This window comes from Micromesistius poutassou (genome assembly GCF_964030765.1).
Source record: "Micromesistius poutassou genome assembly, chromosome: 12".
Taxonomy (NCBI): domain Eukaryota; kingdom Metazoa; phylum Chordata; class Actinopteri; order Gadiformes; family Gadidae; genus Micromesistius; species Micromesistius poutassou.
In genome coordinates, this window is record NC_140282.1 from 3,460,324 (window position 1) to 3,476,962 (window position 16,639).

At 49.8% G+C, this 16,639-nt stretch overlaps 1 protein-coding gene across 1 annotated transcript; it reads left to right on the plus strand.

The window, feature by feature from the left end:
- Positions 1-3,503: 3,503 nt before the first annotated feature.
- Positions 3,504-16,578, plus strand: LOC311356109 (plakophilin-3-like; the record flags this gene model as incomplete). The annotated part of the gene is made up of 9 exons (XM_084475881.1): positions 3,504-3,617; positions 3,731-4,123; positions 10,060-10,154; positions 11,983-12,734; positions 13,007-13,130; positions 13,604-13,808; positions 14,524-14,698; positions 15,858-15,975; positions 16,354-16,578. The coding sequence occupies exons 2-9, from the start codon at positions 3,871-3,873 to the stop codon at positions 16,576-16,578; spliced, it is 1,947 nt and encodes a 648-aa protein (XP_084332007.1). The 5' UTR covers positions 3,504-3,617; positions 3,731-3,870.
- Positions 16,579-16,639: the final 61 nt, after the last annotated feature.

Sequence of the window (16,639 nt, forward strand, 5' to 3'; positions counted from 1 at the left end):
AATGACCCGGCCCTTCTAGTAGATTCTCTCCTCATTCCACATCAGAGAGGAGCTGCGTGAACCCAGACGTTCAACCACAGTCCTGCTTCAGACAGAAGGCCTCAGCATGCTGGTGAGAAGACCCAGCCAGAGCCGCCCTGATCCGGTCTGTACCAGAGTGGCCCGGGTCTGACCCACCTGGACTCATCCACCATGGACGATAGGATCCAGATGAACCCGCTCGGGGAGGAATGCCTTTGAAGTCCCGACACTCCCCATGACATCATCCTTTGACTTCCAAGAGTGTGTATGGACGATACAAGCATGTCCACACAGTGATGATTATATAGACTTTAATGTATGGACCAGGACTTCCAGGACCTTCTGTAGGATCTTCTGGCCCGGGCTCACAACAGATATATTGTGCAGTTAAAAAAGTGACAGAATAAACATTTGTCTAAATTATTAATCAACCACAGTCTTCCCCTTTTCGACATCAAACGTACGAAACAGACACAGTTTTTGTTGAAAACAAAACAGACACAACATGTATAGACGACCACGACGTGTGTTACGTTTATCGGGCCCTCGCGTCATCCCCTGCGGCCCTCGGAGCAACCCACTGAGGGGCCGCGACCCGCACTTTGAGAACCACCACTCCAGACTGACATAAACAGTGTCGGGACATCGCTCAGCGTCCGTCTGCGTTACGCTGCGGCCTGAAACAGGTGAGAGGAGGAGTCTAACTCACCGCCCTGTGAGCAGACATCCTCTCGCTCGGTGGAGTGGACCAGACAGGGGTCCAGAGATGAACATCTGGACATCTGAACATCTGATCAACTGTACATCTGATCCTCTGAACATTGGAACATCTTAACCCTTGGCAGTGTTTGTTTTTCTCAGGAAGAAGTTTATTATCATTGTTTCAAGATTCAAGATTTATTTTTATTTATTCGAGAGGGGAAATAGTTTCTGCCAGAGTAGAAAGTGAGACACACATAACCAGCCCTGATTTTTGGGGATGTTGTCCCCACAATCTACCAGATGTTGTAACTTGTCCCCACAATCTACCAGATGTTGTCCTCATAATCTACCAGATGTTGTCCTCATAATCTATCAGATGTTGTCATCATAATCAACCAGATGTTGTCATCATAATCTACCAGAGGTTGTCATAATCTACCAGATGTTGTCCCCACAATCTATCAGATGTTGTCCTCACAATCGACCAGATGTTGTCCCCACAATCTACCAGATGTTGTCCCCACAATCTACCAGATGTTGTCCTCACAATCTACCAGATGTTGTCATCATAATCTACCAGATGTTGTCCTCATAATCTACCAGATGTTGTCATCATAATCAACCAGATGTTGTCATCATAATCTACCAGAGGTTGTCATAATCTACCAGATGTTGTCATCATAATCTACCAGAGGTTGTCATAATCTACCAGATGTTGTCCCCACAATCTACCAGATGTTGTCCTCATAATCTACCAGATGTTGTCATCATAATCTACCAGATGTTGTCACCCTATTTGGGGTCTCTCCCCTTAAATGGTTTGACCCCACTCAACTCCTGTAGATCTCCCGTCCCTAGAGGTGTGAGTTGAGACCTAAACCCAACACTTCTTCCACAGCCCTTCAGCAAGGCCTTGAGCAGCCGTAACCGAGAGGGCGACAGGATGCTGTCTCACTGGAAGCAGGAAGGGCGGGTTTCATGAACCATGATAGGCCTACCAGCCTGCCGGTCTGTTGCAATCTACACATCTCAGACATTTGACATCGACTTTTGATCTTTACACAATAAGCGTTGTTTACCTTGCGTTGTTGGGTTTACTGATTGACATGAATCAGATGACTGAATATTATTACGGTCGGTTGAAGGTTATTCATATTGAGACCATGAACCATGAATCCGTTTTATATAGGCTACCACCAGGCCGTTTTATGTACTGTCGGTGGAAAAGCGGCATATAACTGCTGGGTTCCTCCGATATGTTTTGAGTTTACACACCTGTTGTGTTGTGCCACCGTTAACAGCACCGTTGTGATCGATGGTTGTTAATGAGCTGCCTCATGCATCCCTGTTAGGGCCTCAATTTAACTCGACTTTTAAATTGCAACCGCCGTAATTATAACATGCTTGAGTTTAAAAACATGTTCGAGTTTCTGCTTGTAAACTGGTTGAACAGCGACCCCTACTGAGTGGACTGCAGTATGCAATTTCTCCTTTGAATGCTGATATAAAACATGCATTTAATTTAGTTAATGTATCAGTTAATTATGTATCCGAAATTGACTCAGAACTGAAACACACACGTCAAGCATGAGAGAAAGAATAATCTGGAAGACTATAAGATTAATAACGTGATATAAAGCCTTGACAAAAAAGTTTCTGGAAAGTTCACGGAACGATGTAGGTATAAACGTATAGGCCTAGTAGGTACATTACAAAGGAATCAATAAATCAGAGAGAATATGGACAGTTTGGTCCATAATACCGAGGAACTATGAGATAAGGGTTAGGGAGCAATACAGGAGAAAATAACGAGAATATTAATCTCCTTTTTTGATGACACCAAAACACAGTGTGACACATCGGAAGAAGTTTAAACGGAAGGTTCACGATCTCTTACTGGAACCCGACCAGGAGTGTCCTGCTGGTCATCACTCAACTCAGAGCTGGGAGGGAGGAACTGGATCGAGTCCCACTCAGATATAAATAGATTCCTGTGGTTCGACCCCGAAATGAACTATACACCTTGAAGGTCACGGAAAGTGTCGTCCAATTGTTAAATAGTTGATTGTGTGATAATGTAGGCCTATTATTATATGCTAACCTATTTCTGATTAAGATTCCGTGGGTGAAAGATGTGGATTAAAAGGTGAACACATGAACTAGATCGGCCTATAGCCTCCTAACCTAAAAGCAGTTTCAATAAAGCTCATGGCAGATGGCTCAGACTGCGGTGGAAACTGTGAAAACGGTGAAAACTCAAAGAAGCAATATCAAGTAAAAATGTAAGGCCTACAACATTTGGTCCAATTGGAAAGATAGATAAATAAAGAGATAAATAGAGATAAAATAAGAGATTAATCTACACATAACACGTCACGTCTAGTATTTAGTCCTCCAGTATTAAATATGATCTACTGGTTTGACAAACGGCCTGGTGTATTTAAGAACATAATCGAACAGCGACAGGAACTCTATCAAGTAGCCTACATCTATGGGATAGATTTAATTAATAAGTAGGCCTATTACATGATGGCCCACTAACCGCACCCTCCCCGCTGACACAGCTGGTGACGGACAGTTGTCAGTCACCCGGGGGGGGGGGGGTGTCTGTCCGTCACCTGTCTCTCACCCGGGGTTGTATCTGTCTGTCTGTCACGTCCCCGTCCCCATCACGCGCGCTGTGCGTACAGACAGGCACCCAACCCACATTACGTCATTTACACTCAGTCAGAACCAACCCACATTACATCAGACTCATTCCACACTCAGTCAGAACTATCCCTGGACGATGTGGATCTCTGACTGAGGACGGCCTACGAGCAACAGGTGAATGGCTGAGTGCCGGAAGGCCCGCCCCCTCCTCCTCCTTCTCCTCCTCCTCGGAGCGTCTAAAGGTCCGGTCCCGGTCTTGTCGTCCAGTCCAGTCCTGCAGGTCTAACGGCGTCCTCCCTCAGAGACGCGGTGGGCGTGCTCAGCTCATTCTGATCTGATCTCTTCTTTCTCCAAGGTGACGCTTGTTTTCTTGTTTTGTTGTTGTTATTCTTCTGGATGTTTCTGCTCTGAACGCGTTCATCTTCATCGGGATTCGGAGTTCCAGTCAGACTTCGAGGTGTTCGTCTTCTCTAACTTTAAACTCGACTCTTCACGATGAGCGTCGCTGTGCGGGCGGCGGACGGCTGCTTCCTGTCCGCTCTGCAGCCCAACTCGTCCCGCACGTCCTACGGCGTCCCGTCCGACCTGCAGATCTCCGATGGGCCGTTCGGGGGGGACGCCGCGGGGACCCGGGCCCGCAGGGTGCAGGAGCAGGTCCGCATGCGGCTGGCTGAGAAGAAGTGCTCGTCCATTCCTCGGCTGAACAACGACTCAACAGGTGAGGAGCGGTTCAGCTTCTCAAACAGCGGTGAGACTTCTCATATAATGATGATGTTCATTTTAGGGAGATATGGCTTTTGGAGCGTTATACTTCGACTCTGCAGCGGTTCATTCATACGGATAACAGATGTGTCTACAAATTGACAGATTGAGGTTTTACACATTTACACATCGCACACGTAAAACAAAAACACGGATACTTAACCCATTTGCAGATTCTGTACACATTCACAGATCAACTCCGCATTTATAGATTATTTTACACATTTACCACACGGACTGAGATACAGTAACTCAGCTCCAAGCACATTCCTCAATAGTTCTGCTACCATAAAGATGAATGGACGACTTGACAAACAACATAACGGTTTACTGCTGAGAAGACTCCAAACTGAGGGTTTTCTGATGCTCTATTCTTCTTAATCTTCTGGATTCTTCTAAGTCTGAACTTCGGTTTGGCTGGAGGTCATTGACGTTAATTAGAAATTAGGTCATTTTTTAAGGGTCAGGGAATTTCAACAGCAGCTATTGTACTGAAGACTGTTTTTGCTGAACTTGTCTTGCATGGTAGAATTATTCCATACCAGAATTGGTTAAAGTCCATGGGCAGGAACATGTGAGGTTCAGAAGATCACAACTCTGAGAACAAAAACATCACACCACAAGGCCAAACCAGTCCTGTCTGTCCGACTATTCACTGTATGCATTACTGTTTCACCAAACCTCCAACCAGATCATCACATCTTAACAAAGAGAAGGAATACACGTCGATGGTCATTATCTGGACCGGGTTTCAGAAGTTAGACCACAGAGTAACATGGAGAGATGTTGTTGATGTTCTGGACGTCCAGCAGCAGCAGACAGGAAGCTGTGAGGGGAAGTTATGCCTCCCACTCTGGTGTAGTTCCCAGTGTTCCTGTTTACAAAGGTTTTCCAGCTCTAGTTCCTGATTATATCTATTATCATATATATATATATGATTATATACTATCTCTGTTTACCTAGACTGTCTATCCAGTATATAAACATTTGGTAATTTCTGTTATAATCAGTTATACTTGTGTAACAATGTGTAATAATGTACAATGTGTAACGTTTCAAATAGCTCGTAACTCAAATTTAACTCAAAAATGACATATCTGTAGTCAATGCTGATTGATAGTGACTTCTCAACCAATTCTTACTATTGACGCTTCCAAAACCCCTCCCAATCAACATAAACCCCTCCCAATCAACATAAACCCCTCCCAATCAACATAAACCCCTCCCACTCCCCATAAACCCCTGGGAGGTGCTCCATCTCACACACTGTTTGGCCCTAGAGGAGCGTCACCCTACAAACACCAACACCCAGCTAGAGGACCTTGAAGATGTCTGTCTCCATCTTCCTATCCAGGAGGTCTAAACTCCCTGAGACAGCAGCCGAACGCCCCAGAGGCGTCCCCGCTGGCTACATTTTGGTCTTCGGAGGCTGTTGTTTGGGCCGCGTTCCAGTCCACAGTTTGCTCATCACCCTTCCTCTGGCTTGTGTCCTCCTAAGTTGGATGACCCTGTGTGTAGCTGTCCTTGGCAGAGACAGAAAGTGTTTGCTCCACAGGCTGAGCTGCTCTCCATCATTTAGACGTTGGTCCTGCTATCATGTTTCCACCCCTTAATGACAACGATGTCTGGCTGCATCTCCCACTAATGAAGCAGCTCATGGGATAGGGACAACTTAAGAATGACGAAGAGGAAGTGATCAAGTGATCATCAAGTTAAGGAACCCACTCTATCTGGATTGGTTTCTGATTGTGTTGTTGTGGACGTTTTAGTTTATGTTAGCGTAAGTAAGGAATTAGCTGTGGCGGTAGATAAGCTACCGTGCTATTCTCCCTGCTGTGATGCAAATTAATGAGATTCTAAAAGTAAAATGCAAAACAAGAACCGCCTTTCAAAACAATCACATTGATGCTGGGTTTAAAGAATGCAAAGTTACAACGGACGCCCTAGTCATTCATCAAGAGGCCTGGGGCCGGTGGGGGCCTGTGATAAAACAGTTTTGCCTAGCAACCAGGAGGGTTACCGTAGCAATCCTTTTCAGGCCGATGGGGGCGGGGCCAGACCTGCCCAGCACAGAGGGGCAGCAGGAGGAAAATGTCCGCCAGTAAACCCTCAGACACTTGACGACGGTTGACTTTGGGTCTGATACCAAAGTCGTTCTCGTAGTGCCAACCCTGTCCTCGTTTGAAGACCGCAACAAAGCTTCCCACTGTAGTTTTTACTTTTATTATTTAACTGTTTTGTGTCAAACTGCTCTGGGTGTTCTCATCATTGGGGCAACCTTACGTAATAAGTAGATAAAGATTGAAATGATTTATGTCTAAAAGACGCTGCGTTGCTAAGTGAAAACTGCCTGCTCCTAACTCCTCACACATTGAAGCTCATTGCTGCTAATCTTTGATACCATGCGGCGAATTCCTTTCCAATTACGTGCAAACAGAAGATTATGTGAGTGTCTGTGGTCTATTTTGGATGGCCCTGAGTGCCTGGATCTCTTGAGCAAGGCTTTCTATACAAAAAGGTCTCTTAGGTTAGCAGCAGACAGCAGACTGGTACCCGGTTTAGTTGAATATGCAATGTTAACTTCAAACTTTGAAGTTTCAACTATAAAACATGCTAATTTCTGAATATTTGCACGATCATTTTTGAAATATTGTGCAGTATAACGTAAAGCCAACTAATTAATCAGTCTCTGCAGACTCAGTATCAGCCCTCTAAAAATCACATGGAGACAAAACTATCTGGAATAGGGCTGTAAAATGTGAACCCAGTAGATGCCAGAAACAATATTAACTTTTCCTATTTATTTAAGTCCCAGGGCTCTGAGTGTAATACCTGTTTCTGTTGTTTACCCAAACATGTTTTTTATCTTGTCACAACATGGAGTCACTCTTGGTTGGCAGTAGTAATAAAACATCAGTTGATATTATTGGTTGGTGGTCGGCAGAGGACACACAAAATAGTGACAGCACCAGTCCTTCCTGTGTGTTCTCTCCGTTGAATTGCCTGTTGAGAAGTTCTCCGAGCTCCAGGCCTCCTCAGCTCTGGGTCGTGATAGCAGGATCCATCTCTGTCATGTGAACTGCATATTTCAGCAGTGGAATCAGAGGAGGAGTAGACGAGAAGAACAATTCATTTCTTAGTCTCTGAGGGCTTCTTCTAGCAGTGAGACGAGGTCCTACCATGCACCGCTTGTACGCGAAGAAGAGGATTCGGGGGGACCACAGCAGGGTGCGTCAGGACCAAGGTACGGTGCTGATACGGGTTGCCATGCTGACAGGGGGTGACTTAGAGGGAGCTGTTCTGGTGAAGGGGTTCCATCGGGCCGTAGGGTTCAGAAGAAGGAGACCAGGATCTCTAACTCCGATGGGTTCTGGTGGGCGCTGGCCCAGAGACCTCCAGCGTGTGGTGGAGCAAAGCAGGCGAGTTCTGGAGGAATCTGGAGTTTGTGGAGAAGGCAGATGTGAGTGAGGGAGCCGCGAGGGGGCTGTTTGAGTCCCCACGATGGCTCAGGGAGATGGGAGGCCAGAGACTTACTCCAAGCCAGAAGCCAGGGTGATTACTGTGAGGGGAGAGATGAGGAGACACCAGAGACATCAGCAGAGTGCTTAATTATAGTCATAAAAAACCCGGAGTGGATTTAATTAAAACCATTCAGATTCTAACGCTTCATTTTCAGAATACCAGGGTTTGGCTTAGTGCATCGGGTGTGGCTGCTTGGTTCCTCCTTTGAGATACACAGATCCATACCATTTTAACGTACAAACACTGCTTGTTCTGAGGATACGGACAGTCGGGAGAGAGAAGCCCAGCAGGACAAAGAAGGGATTCACAGTGGTTCTGTTTTCATCTCTTTGTGGATACAGAGAGAATCGATGGACTCTAGTCTTATCAGTTAACTTCATTGTGTTGTTCTCTGTGTTACACGCTGCTGGTAGTGACAGAACTCTGACAGACTCTGGCCTTTAATTAGGAGCTGGACTCAACTCAAAGCTCGGCTCCTAGACTATCAGGAGCCAGACCGGGTCAAGCAGTGAATGCTAAGCTGATAATTAACCTGTCCCTAGTTAAGATGTTATATCTCATTATTTACAGATGATTTAGTTTAAACTAGCATGAGATTGCTCTATGTTCCACGAGCCAGTTTCAGCCAGTTAACGTACAGCTGTGCTCAATGAAGAAAAGAAGAAAAAGAAGCAATGTGTGGTAATTCTGTTGTAAGAAAGAATGTGTGTGTCTGTGTGTGTGTGAGAGAGAGAGAGAGGGGTTGAATTATGAGGTGGGTGTATAGGATATAGTGCACTCTAACTCCAGTGAGAGCAGACATCTGGCTGCACTGGGGCTGCACTGAAGATAAGCCGTGTTGTCTTACAGCCTTTTTCAGGAGAAATCTAGAAAGAAAAAAAGACATGTGTCCTGTATGCAGATGTGTATTCCTGGAAGGCGACCCCCCCCTTCCCCCCCCCACCCAGGGACACGCCCACCCTGGACCCTCTCCACAGTGGTTGGCTGTTAGTATCAACATATAGGGTAATGTCCAGATAGAGACAGATCTTAGACTGACCAATCAGGGACGAGGTGCTGTGGACTTCTGGTCTCCGCTCTGCCTCATGCCTCGAGTTTCACAACATTGAACTCCAGCACTCAGCTCAACCTGGTTCACACACTGTCAGTCTGTTTAAAGTATGTGTTATCTATTAGTAATGTCTGTCTCTGTGTGTGTGTGTGTGTGGGAGTGTGTGTAAGTGAGTGCGTGCAATTCTGTGTGTGTGTGTGTGTGTGTAAGTGAGTGCGTGCGATTGTGTGTGTGTGTGTGTGTGTGTGTGTGTGTGTGTGTGTGTTCAACCGGACCCTCCCTTGATCCCCGTGACCTGTTGGTTGTTCTGCAGAGTGTCAGAGCTCAGGCATGCAACCTCCCCTCTCCCCCCCTCCCCCCTCCCCTCTCCTCCTCCCCCCTTCCTCCCCTATCCCCCCCTCCCTTTTCCCTGCCTCACTCTTGATTTCTGCTGCCCTACTGGACAATGTACACACACACACACACACACACACACACACACACACACACACACACGCACACACACTCAGTCTCTCTTCCCTCTCTCAAACGTCTCTGTTCCCTCATACTGATAGCCAGGCCCCCTTTCACCTAGTGTTGTTCCTGGAGCCCAGCCAGCCCGATTCCTCCTCAGCCCGGGACCCTCTGACAGGGGGTCTGGCCTAGCCCCCCCCACCCCAGCCCTTCAACAATTAACGGAAGGACAATGATGATGCTGATTATGATGAAGGTCGAAGTGGCTAAAACTCAGAAGACAAACTCAGCAGTTTGTCTTCGTCCCCGCACCACTACTGTACCTTATTACTGTACCTCATTACTGTACCTTTTACTGTACCGGATTCCTTGATCATAATCCTGGCTGGTTGTGTTGTCTGTTTGTAGAAATAGTGTACAGTGTTCAAATGTAAGTGACATTTTGCAAGGCACTCAGACTTGTCAGTTGACTTGAAATGCACCAATCCGTAAAATGTGATATACATTTCTGAGGAGGACTATACTCTGATAGGAGGTGGGCCAAGGTCCTGAGCTGTGGCAGTCAGGAAGCATCGCAGACCGAGTTGAAAATGTTGAAAACATTTAGTTGTTGACAACATGTCAGCCAGTGAATTGACCATGTGGATGTGAGCCCGCTGGGTTGGACATGTGGATGTGAGCCCACTGGGTTGAACATGTGAATGTGAGCCTGCTGGGTTTAACATGTGGATGTGAGCCCGCTGGGTTGAACTGGTGGATGTGAGCCAGTGGGTTGAACATGAGGCTGTCCGCCCGCTGGTCCCACTCCGACCACACGGTTCTGACCGTCTCCTCTCCTCTCTCCTCTCCTCTTTTCTCTCCTCTCTCCTCTCCTCTCTCCTCCCTCCTCCCTCTAGTGACAGACTACAGCTCGCCACCTGCAAGGAGCTTCACCGCCAACCACGGCTTCAGCTCGCGGTCCCTGACGCTCACGCCCAGCCGCGTGCTCTCGGTGAGTCCCACTCGCTAACCCCCCACACCACCCACTCTCTAACCCCCTACCACCCACTTTCCAACCCCCCACCGTGCACTATCCAACCCCCCACCGCCCACAGTCTAACCCCCCTACCACCCACTATCATGCACCCAGAGACCGTCTAACCCTGGTCCTACATCAGACTATCATCCACCCAAACACTGTCTAACCCAGCTGTGTTCCCTTCTATCCATCTCACAGTCTAATGAACCCCACATCCATCAGACACACATTGATGCTGTAACTCTAACAGCATGTGTTGCATAACGATGTTTTCTGGATTTTCACTATGTATCGTTGCCAACGAGTGGGGACGATTATTTAAAGAATGCCTTCTTTATTGACTCCATATTGAGCGGAGCAGACCTGTGTTTGTGCGCCAGTCTTAACTCATGGACACACACCCTGTTCTCCCCGGCCCGTCTGTGAGTGCGACAGATGTATCACTCCGTTCGTTCACTCCTTTTTTTAACACTCCGTCACAGCATTTGCTCTCTTGTATCAGAGTACTGTATCACATCAGGCCTGTGTCACTTTGTTTTCTGGTAGAATATCTTCAACTCGTGGGCAGACTGGATTCCTTTCTCTTTTTATGGGGCTCCTGCATTATTCAAGCCAGTGTAACCATCCCTTTAAGAGGCAGTGAGGAGCAGGGGTCTGTGGTCTCTGGGGTCTCGTGGGGGTCTGGGCCCACACACGTCCAGCTGGAGGAGGTCTGGAGACCTGCGCTGGAGGAGGCCGATGGAAGGTTTCCTGCTCTGTGTTTCAAAGGACTATTGTTTTGGGAGTCCCCCCCCCCCTGACCACGCCTTTAAGCCAGGAAACAACCGACTACCGGTCCCTGGACTGGGATGTGTGATGTTTGATGTTTAATGTTTGATGTTTGATGTGTGATGTGGGGTGTGTGGTGTGTGATGCTAGCTCCATCAGAGTAGTGGAGCAGCCTCATCAGAGTAGATGAACAGCCTCATCAGAGTAGAGGAACAGCCTCATCAGAGTAGATGAACAGCCTCATCAGAGTAGATGAACAGCCTCATCAGAGTAGAGGAGCAGCCTCATCAGAGTAGATGAACAGCCTCATCAGAGTAGAGGAGCAGCCTAGCCTCATCAGAGTAGAGGAGCAGCGGCCCGCCTACCTGGCCTCTCTGAGCCCTGAGGAGACGGCCGCTGGCCCGCTGGTGTCCAGCACCACACATCCATGCAGAATTTCACAAGGGCTCTAGACGGCTCAGTTTAGTAGGTGACGGTGGGCCCCTGGAGTGGGAGGGCCAGGGGCCCGACACGCCTCATCATCTCCAGCTTGAGATAGTGAATCATACCGACCAACAGAGCCATGCTAGGCAATTCTTTTAGGTGATTAATATTTACAGATTTGATACTGAAGCACGGACGTACAATCAGATCCAATCCAAACTCTGGACAGTTTGATTTGATTCTGTTCAATTCTGCATCACTGCTTTGGTTGTACAGATTGTTTTATAAAGTCGTTTTTTTTAACCTGTGGTTGTACCTTAGAACGGCTATATCTCAGTCTAACTGTTCTTTGACCAGCATCTGTTTTAGAGCTCAGCCGCTTCGGATTTGCCATCCGGTTGGTCGAATTCAAAGGTCTACGTCGTTCGTAACAATAGGAAGGTCACTGGGCAGGAAACGCTGGGGAAAAACTGACCACAGTCTGTGGCGGTCGTCATCACTGCAGTGAATTAGATGAATGCAACACCACATAATATGAATTTACAGCAGATTCTGTTCAGAGGTTTAAGAAGGTTCTATTTTCTATCCCCCCCCCCCCCCCCCCCCCCAGGTCGCCACCGCCCCCCTCCCCTCGGCCTCCTTCTCCTCCCGCTCGGCCGTGGAGGCGGAGCACAGCCGCAGCTTCCGGATCAGCCAGGGCAGCTCCACCCTCCACAGCGTCCAGGGGGGCTTCAGCGCCGGGGGGGTCCACCAGGGGGGCCTCCACACTGGGGGGCCCCCCCCGCAGCCCCGCAACCGCCGCTCCAAGTCCCTGTGCCAGGAGGACATGGAGGACGTCCAGATAGGGGTGGGCCTGCCCCCCAGCAGCAGCGCCCACCACCACCAGGCGCCGGCCGGGGGGGGCGGGATGCGGCGCAGCCTCAGTGGGACGCTGGCCCGGGCGGGGGGCGGGGGGTCCACCTGGCAGGACGAGCTGGCTTTCCAGCAGACCTACAAGGGCCCCTCCCACCGCACCATCAGCCGCATCACCAACCGCCAGCAGCAGCAGCACCAACAGCAGACCCACCAGCATCAGCAGCAGCACCACCACCTCCAGCAGCACCAGCAGCAGCACCAGCAGACCCTCCTGAGGCCCGACTGGGCGCCGGATGGCTGGGCCGGGACGGGCAGCCGGTCGGGCACCATGTCGGGGGCCCGCTGGGGGGGCCAGCAGCAGCAGCAGCAGCAGCAGTACGTGGTGGGGGCCGGGAGTTACCAGGAGCCCCTGTACCGGGCCGCCTCGGTGCACAGCGTGCGGAGCGTGGGGCGGGGCGTCGACCTGATGGACCGCGCCTCCAACCACAGCATGGACAAGCTGGGAGGGTGAGGGACAGGCCCCCTGTAGCCGCTAGCTATGGCTAATGGTCTCTCGCTCATGTTTTGAAACACAAAGCTGTGGTCGTTAAGAAGCCACACAAATAATTGATGGTACAACTTGAGATAAAGTGTGTGTGTGTGTGTGTGTGTGTGTGTGTGCGTGCCTGTGTTTGTGTATGTGTGTATGTGCCCGTGTTTGTGTATGTGCCCGTGTGTGTGTGTGTGTGTGTGTGTGTGTGTGTGTATATGTGCATGTGCCTGTGTGTGTGTGTAAGCAGAATGCAGAGTCTGAACGTCCCCACGGCGGTCCGCTACCTCCTGGAGAGCGACCCGTCCGTCCAGGTGCTGGGGGCCGCCTACATCCAGCACCAGTGTTACCATAGCAACGACGCCAAGAACCAGGTGAGCCCAGAGTCGAACGGGCGGCCATCTTCTGACCGATCGATCTCTACATTTACATTACATACATATGTACATTTATCAGACGCTTTTATCCAAAGAGACTTTCATTTATCAGAAGAAAGAGAAACAACAAAATGTCGTTGTCGGTACAGTAAGGATGTTTATAGAACCAAGCATTAACAATTGCTAGGTTAACCCATTCCCTGCATACAACAGAGATAGCTAGGATAAGATGCTACACGTTGCTACTATCTTTAAGTGCCAGGACGTACAACGTACAATAATTGTGTCAGAGGGGAGTGGGGGCATTGGGGGGGGTAAGGTTAGGGTTAGGGTAAGGGTTAAGGGGGGAGGCTATGCAGAGTCCAGGTGAACTCTGAACAAGTGAGTCTTGAGACTTTTACTGAAGCTGGTGAGCACACCGCCCCCTCCCCCCTTCTCCCTCCCCACCCCTCCCCCCCTCTCCTGGCCAGGTGCGGACTCTGGGGGGCATCCCCGCGCTGGTCCAGCTGTTCTCCAGCGAGAACCAGGAGGTGCAGCGCTTCGCCTCGGGCGCCGCCCGCAACCTCATCTACGAGAACGCCGACAACAAGGCGGCACTGATCACAGCGGGGGGCGTGGCCAAGCTGGTGGAGGCGCTGAGGGAGCCCGACGAGGAGCTGCGCAAGAACGTCACGGGTGAGGAGCGATGACCTCATAAGAAGAGGGGTCGTAATGAGATGTTGGTGGGGGGGGGGTACGGGGGGACTGTCTCGAGGGGCGGCACCAAGCACGGCACCAAATATCACTGGATAACACTACTCACAACAGATAGATTTCATAAGCTGAAATCTAACACAACACAACACTAACACAATTGGATAACACTACGACCAATCAGAAGAATACAAGGGGTGTCGTATCCAGACCGGCAGAGCTAACCAATAGATAAGACTCTTGCCGTATCCGGTCGGTAAAACAGCAACGCTTTTGGCCCGCCTATATCAGATACACCGATGTGATTGGTTAATGTTCTGGGCCAGGGGAATCGGAGAGTGGGTATATTGCTCATTCCCAGAGTGACTCACTGAGCAAATTCAAATTGTGCTCTCTGGATTTCCAGGGTAGGGGGGAACAGGGAGGGGGGACGGATTAGAGGAGGGAACATGGGGGATGGGGAGGGGGGGACACAATAAAGAATAAATCTTCCCTGGAAAGATGGAGTCCCTGGGAGCGTCTTGTTCTGGGAGCTCTGCTGAGTCAACAGACTGAAACCCAGACTTAATGAAACCCAGGGTGAACTGCGCTACGCCGCCCCCCCCCCCCACACTGTGCTGCACCCCCCCATCCCACTGAGCTGCACCTCATCCCTGGATCTCCTCCTCGCTGACGTCCACGGCGTGTCTCTCCACAGGCATCCTGTGGAACCTGTCGTCCAGGGAGAACCTGAAGGAGAAGCTTTCCCGGGAGGCCCTCCCCGAGCTGACGGAGCGCGTGCTGGTGCCGCTCTGCTGCACCCAGGACTCTGGTGCTATCCTGCTCAGCCCCTCCGAGGAGGACATCTTCTACAACGCCACCGGCTGCCTCAGGTACCCTAGGGGCCCGTTAAAGGTCCCGTGACATGCCACCGGGTGTGAGTGTGATTAGCCGTTACATGCCTGTTTTGGAAATCTGCCCCTTATGACATCACAGGTGGGCGTGTCCACCTGTATAATACAAGGGATCTTTTCCCCCAGCAGTGCATTTCGTCAAACATTTCGGCCGTTTTGGAAATCTGCCCCTTATGACATCACAAGTGGACACGCCCACTTGTGATGTCATAAGGGGCAGATTTCCAAAACGGCCGAAATGTTTGACTTGTAACGGCGCATCGCACCACACCTGGTGGCATGTCATGGGACCTTTAAACATCTGTCCTGGGGGGACATGGGGACTATGACTGGTACTGGTGGAGCGATCCTGGCCAGAGGCGGAGGCCTCTGTTTGCTGACGGCCGCGTGGCTCCTGTCCACGGCCTCCGCTGACGTGGAGCCTGTACTTTTAAAGGTCAACATTGAGGAGCACATTTTGTAGTTTTCGTACCACCTGACTTGTATGTATAGCATAGCATAGCATAGCATAGCATAGTATAGTATAGTATAGTATAGCATAGCATAGCATAGCATAGCATAGCATAGTATAGTATAGTATAGTATAGCATAGCATAGCATAGCATAATATAATATAATATAATATAGTATAGTATAGTAAAGTAAAGTATAATAGTATAGCATAGTGTAATTGATTCCATACACGGGGGCTACAGCTGGGACTGGTGATGTTAGAGGAGTGAAGGTAGGTCCATGTAGCTCTGCTGGGTGAGGTCAGATGACCAGGGCTAAACCGTGGAGCGACAGAGGGCTGCCCCACGCGGTGGTGTTGCTGCTTCACTTACAGATTATAGGTATTGTTGCTGCTTCACTTACAGATTATACTGTAGGTGGTGTTGCTGTTTGTTTAGGAGGTTCCAGAAGTTTAGAGCTTCACCCACAGAGTCTTAGAATCGCTGAAATAAACAGTTTATTTGTGTTCAACTTTGTTGAATGAACCATGCATAAAAAACACCCTGTCCTTTGTTAAACCCTCACCAAAAGCATAATACAAGGGATCTTTTCCCCCAGCAGTGCATTTCGTCAGACATTTCGGCAGAGACCAAAACATGGGCTGTGATCCATGGCTGACATCATGTGTTCGTGGCCCGTTGTTTAGAAACCTGAGCTCTGTGAATGAGAGGACGCGGCAGAAGATGAGGGAGGTGCGGGGGCTGGTGGACTCCCTGGTGGCCTACGTGAAGAACGCTCTGCAGGAAGACATCGCCAACGACAAGGTACCACCTCTCACCCCCCCCTCCTCCACCGGGGCCCCCGGCCTAGCCTGGGCTCTCCCTCCCTCCACCGGGGCCCCGGCCCTAGTGAGGCATGGAGCTCTGCTGCTCTACACTAAACCTTCTGAAACGAGTTCATGTGCTGTAGTTTAAGTACACTGGAGAAATAGGCTTTGAGTTGAGATACATAGAGTGGGCGGTAGAAGGTAGAGAGGTACGGGGTTAGAGAGTGGGGGGGGGGGGGGGGGGGGGGTTAGAGAGGTAGGAGATTAGAGAGTGGGCGGTAGGGGTTAGAGAGTATTTACTTCTAACACTAGGGCAGGCCATGTTTTATTGACCCTTCCCCCCCTCCCCTCCATCTCCTCTCCCGGTTCTCCACAGGGGGTGGAGAACACACTGTGCATCCTGAGGAACCTGTCCTACCAGCTGTACTCGGAGCTGCCCCACTCCACCCGGCAGCGCCTGGAGGGGCCGTCGCGCGCCAACGCCGCTAAGGGCAGCCAGGCCATCGGTTGCTTCCCCCTTCAGAGCAAGAAGCTCAAGGAGGTGAGGCCCGAGGGGGGGGGGGAGGATAGTGACTTCTTCAGGAAGGCCTCGGGGTGGTGAATCTACAGATGTACCCTTTTCTAGAGTCCAACTGTGGTCCAAGTTAACGGACCGGAGGGTG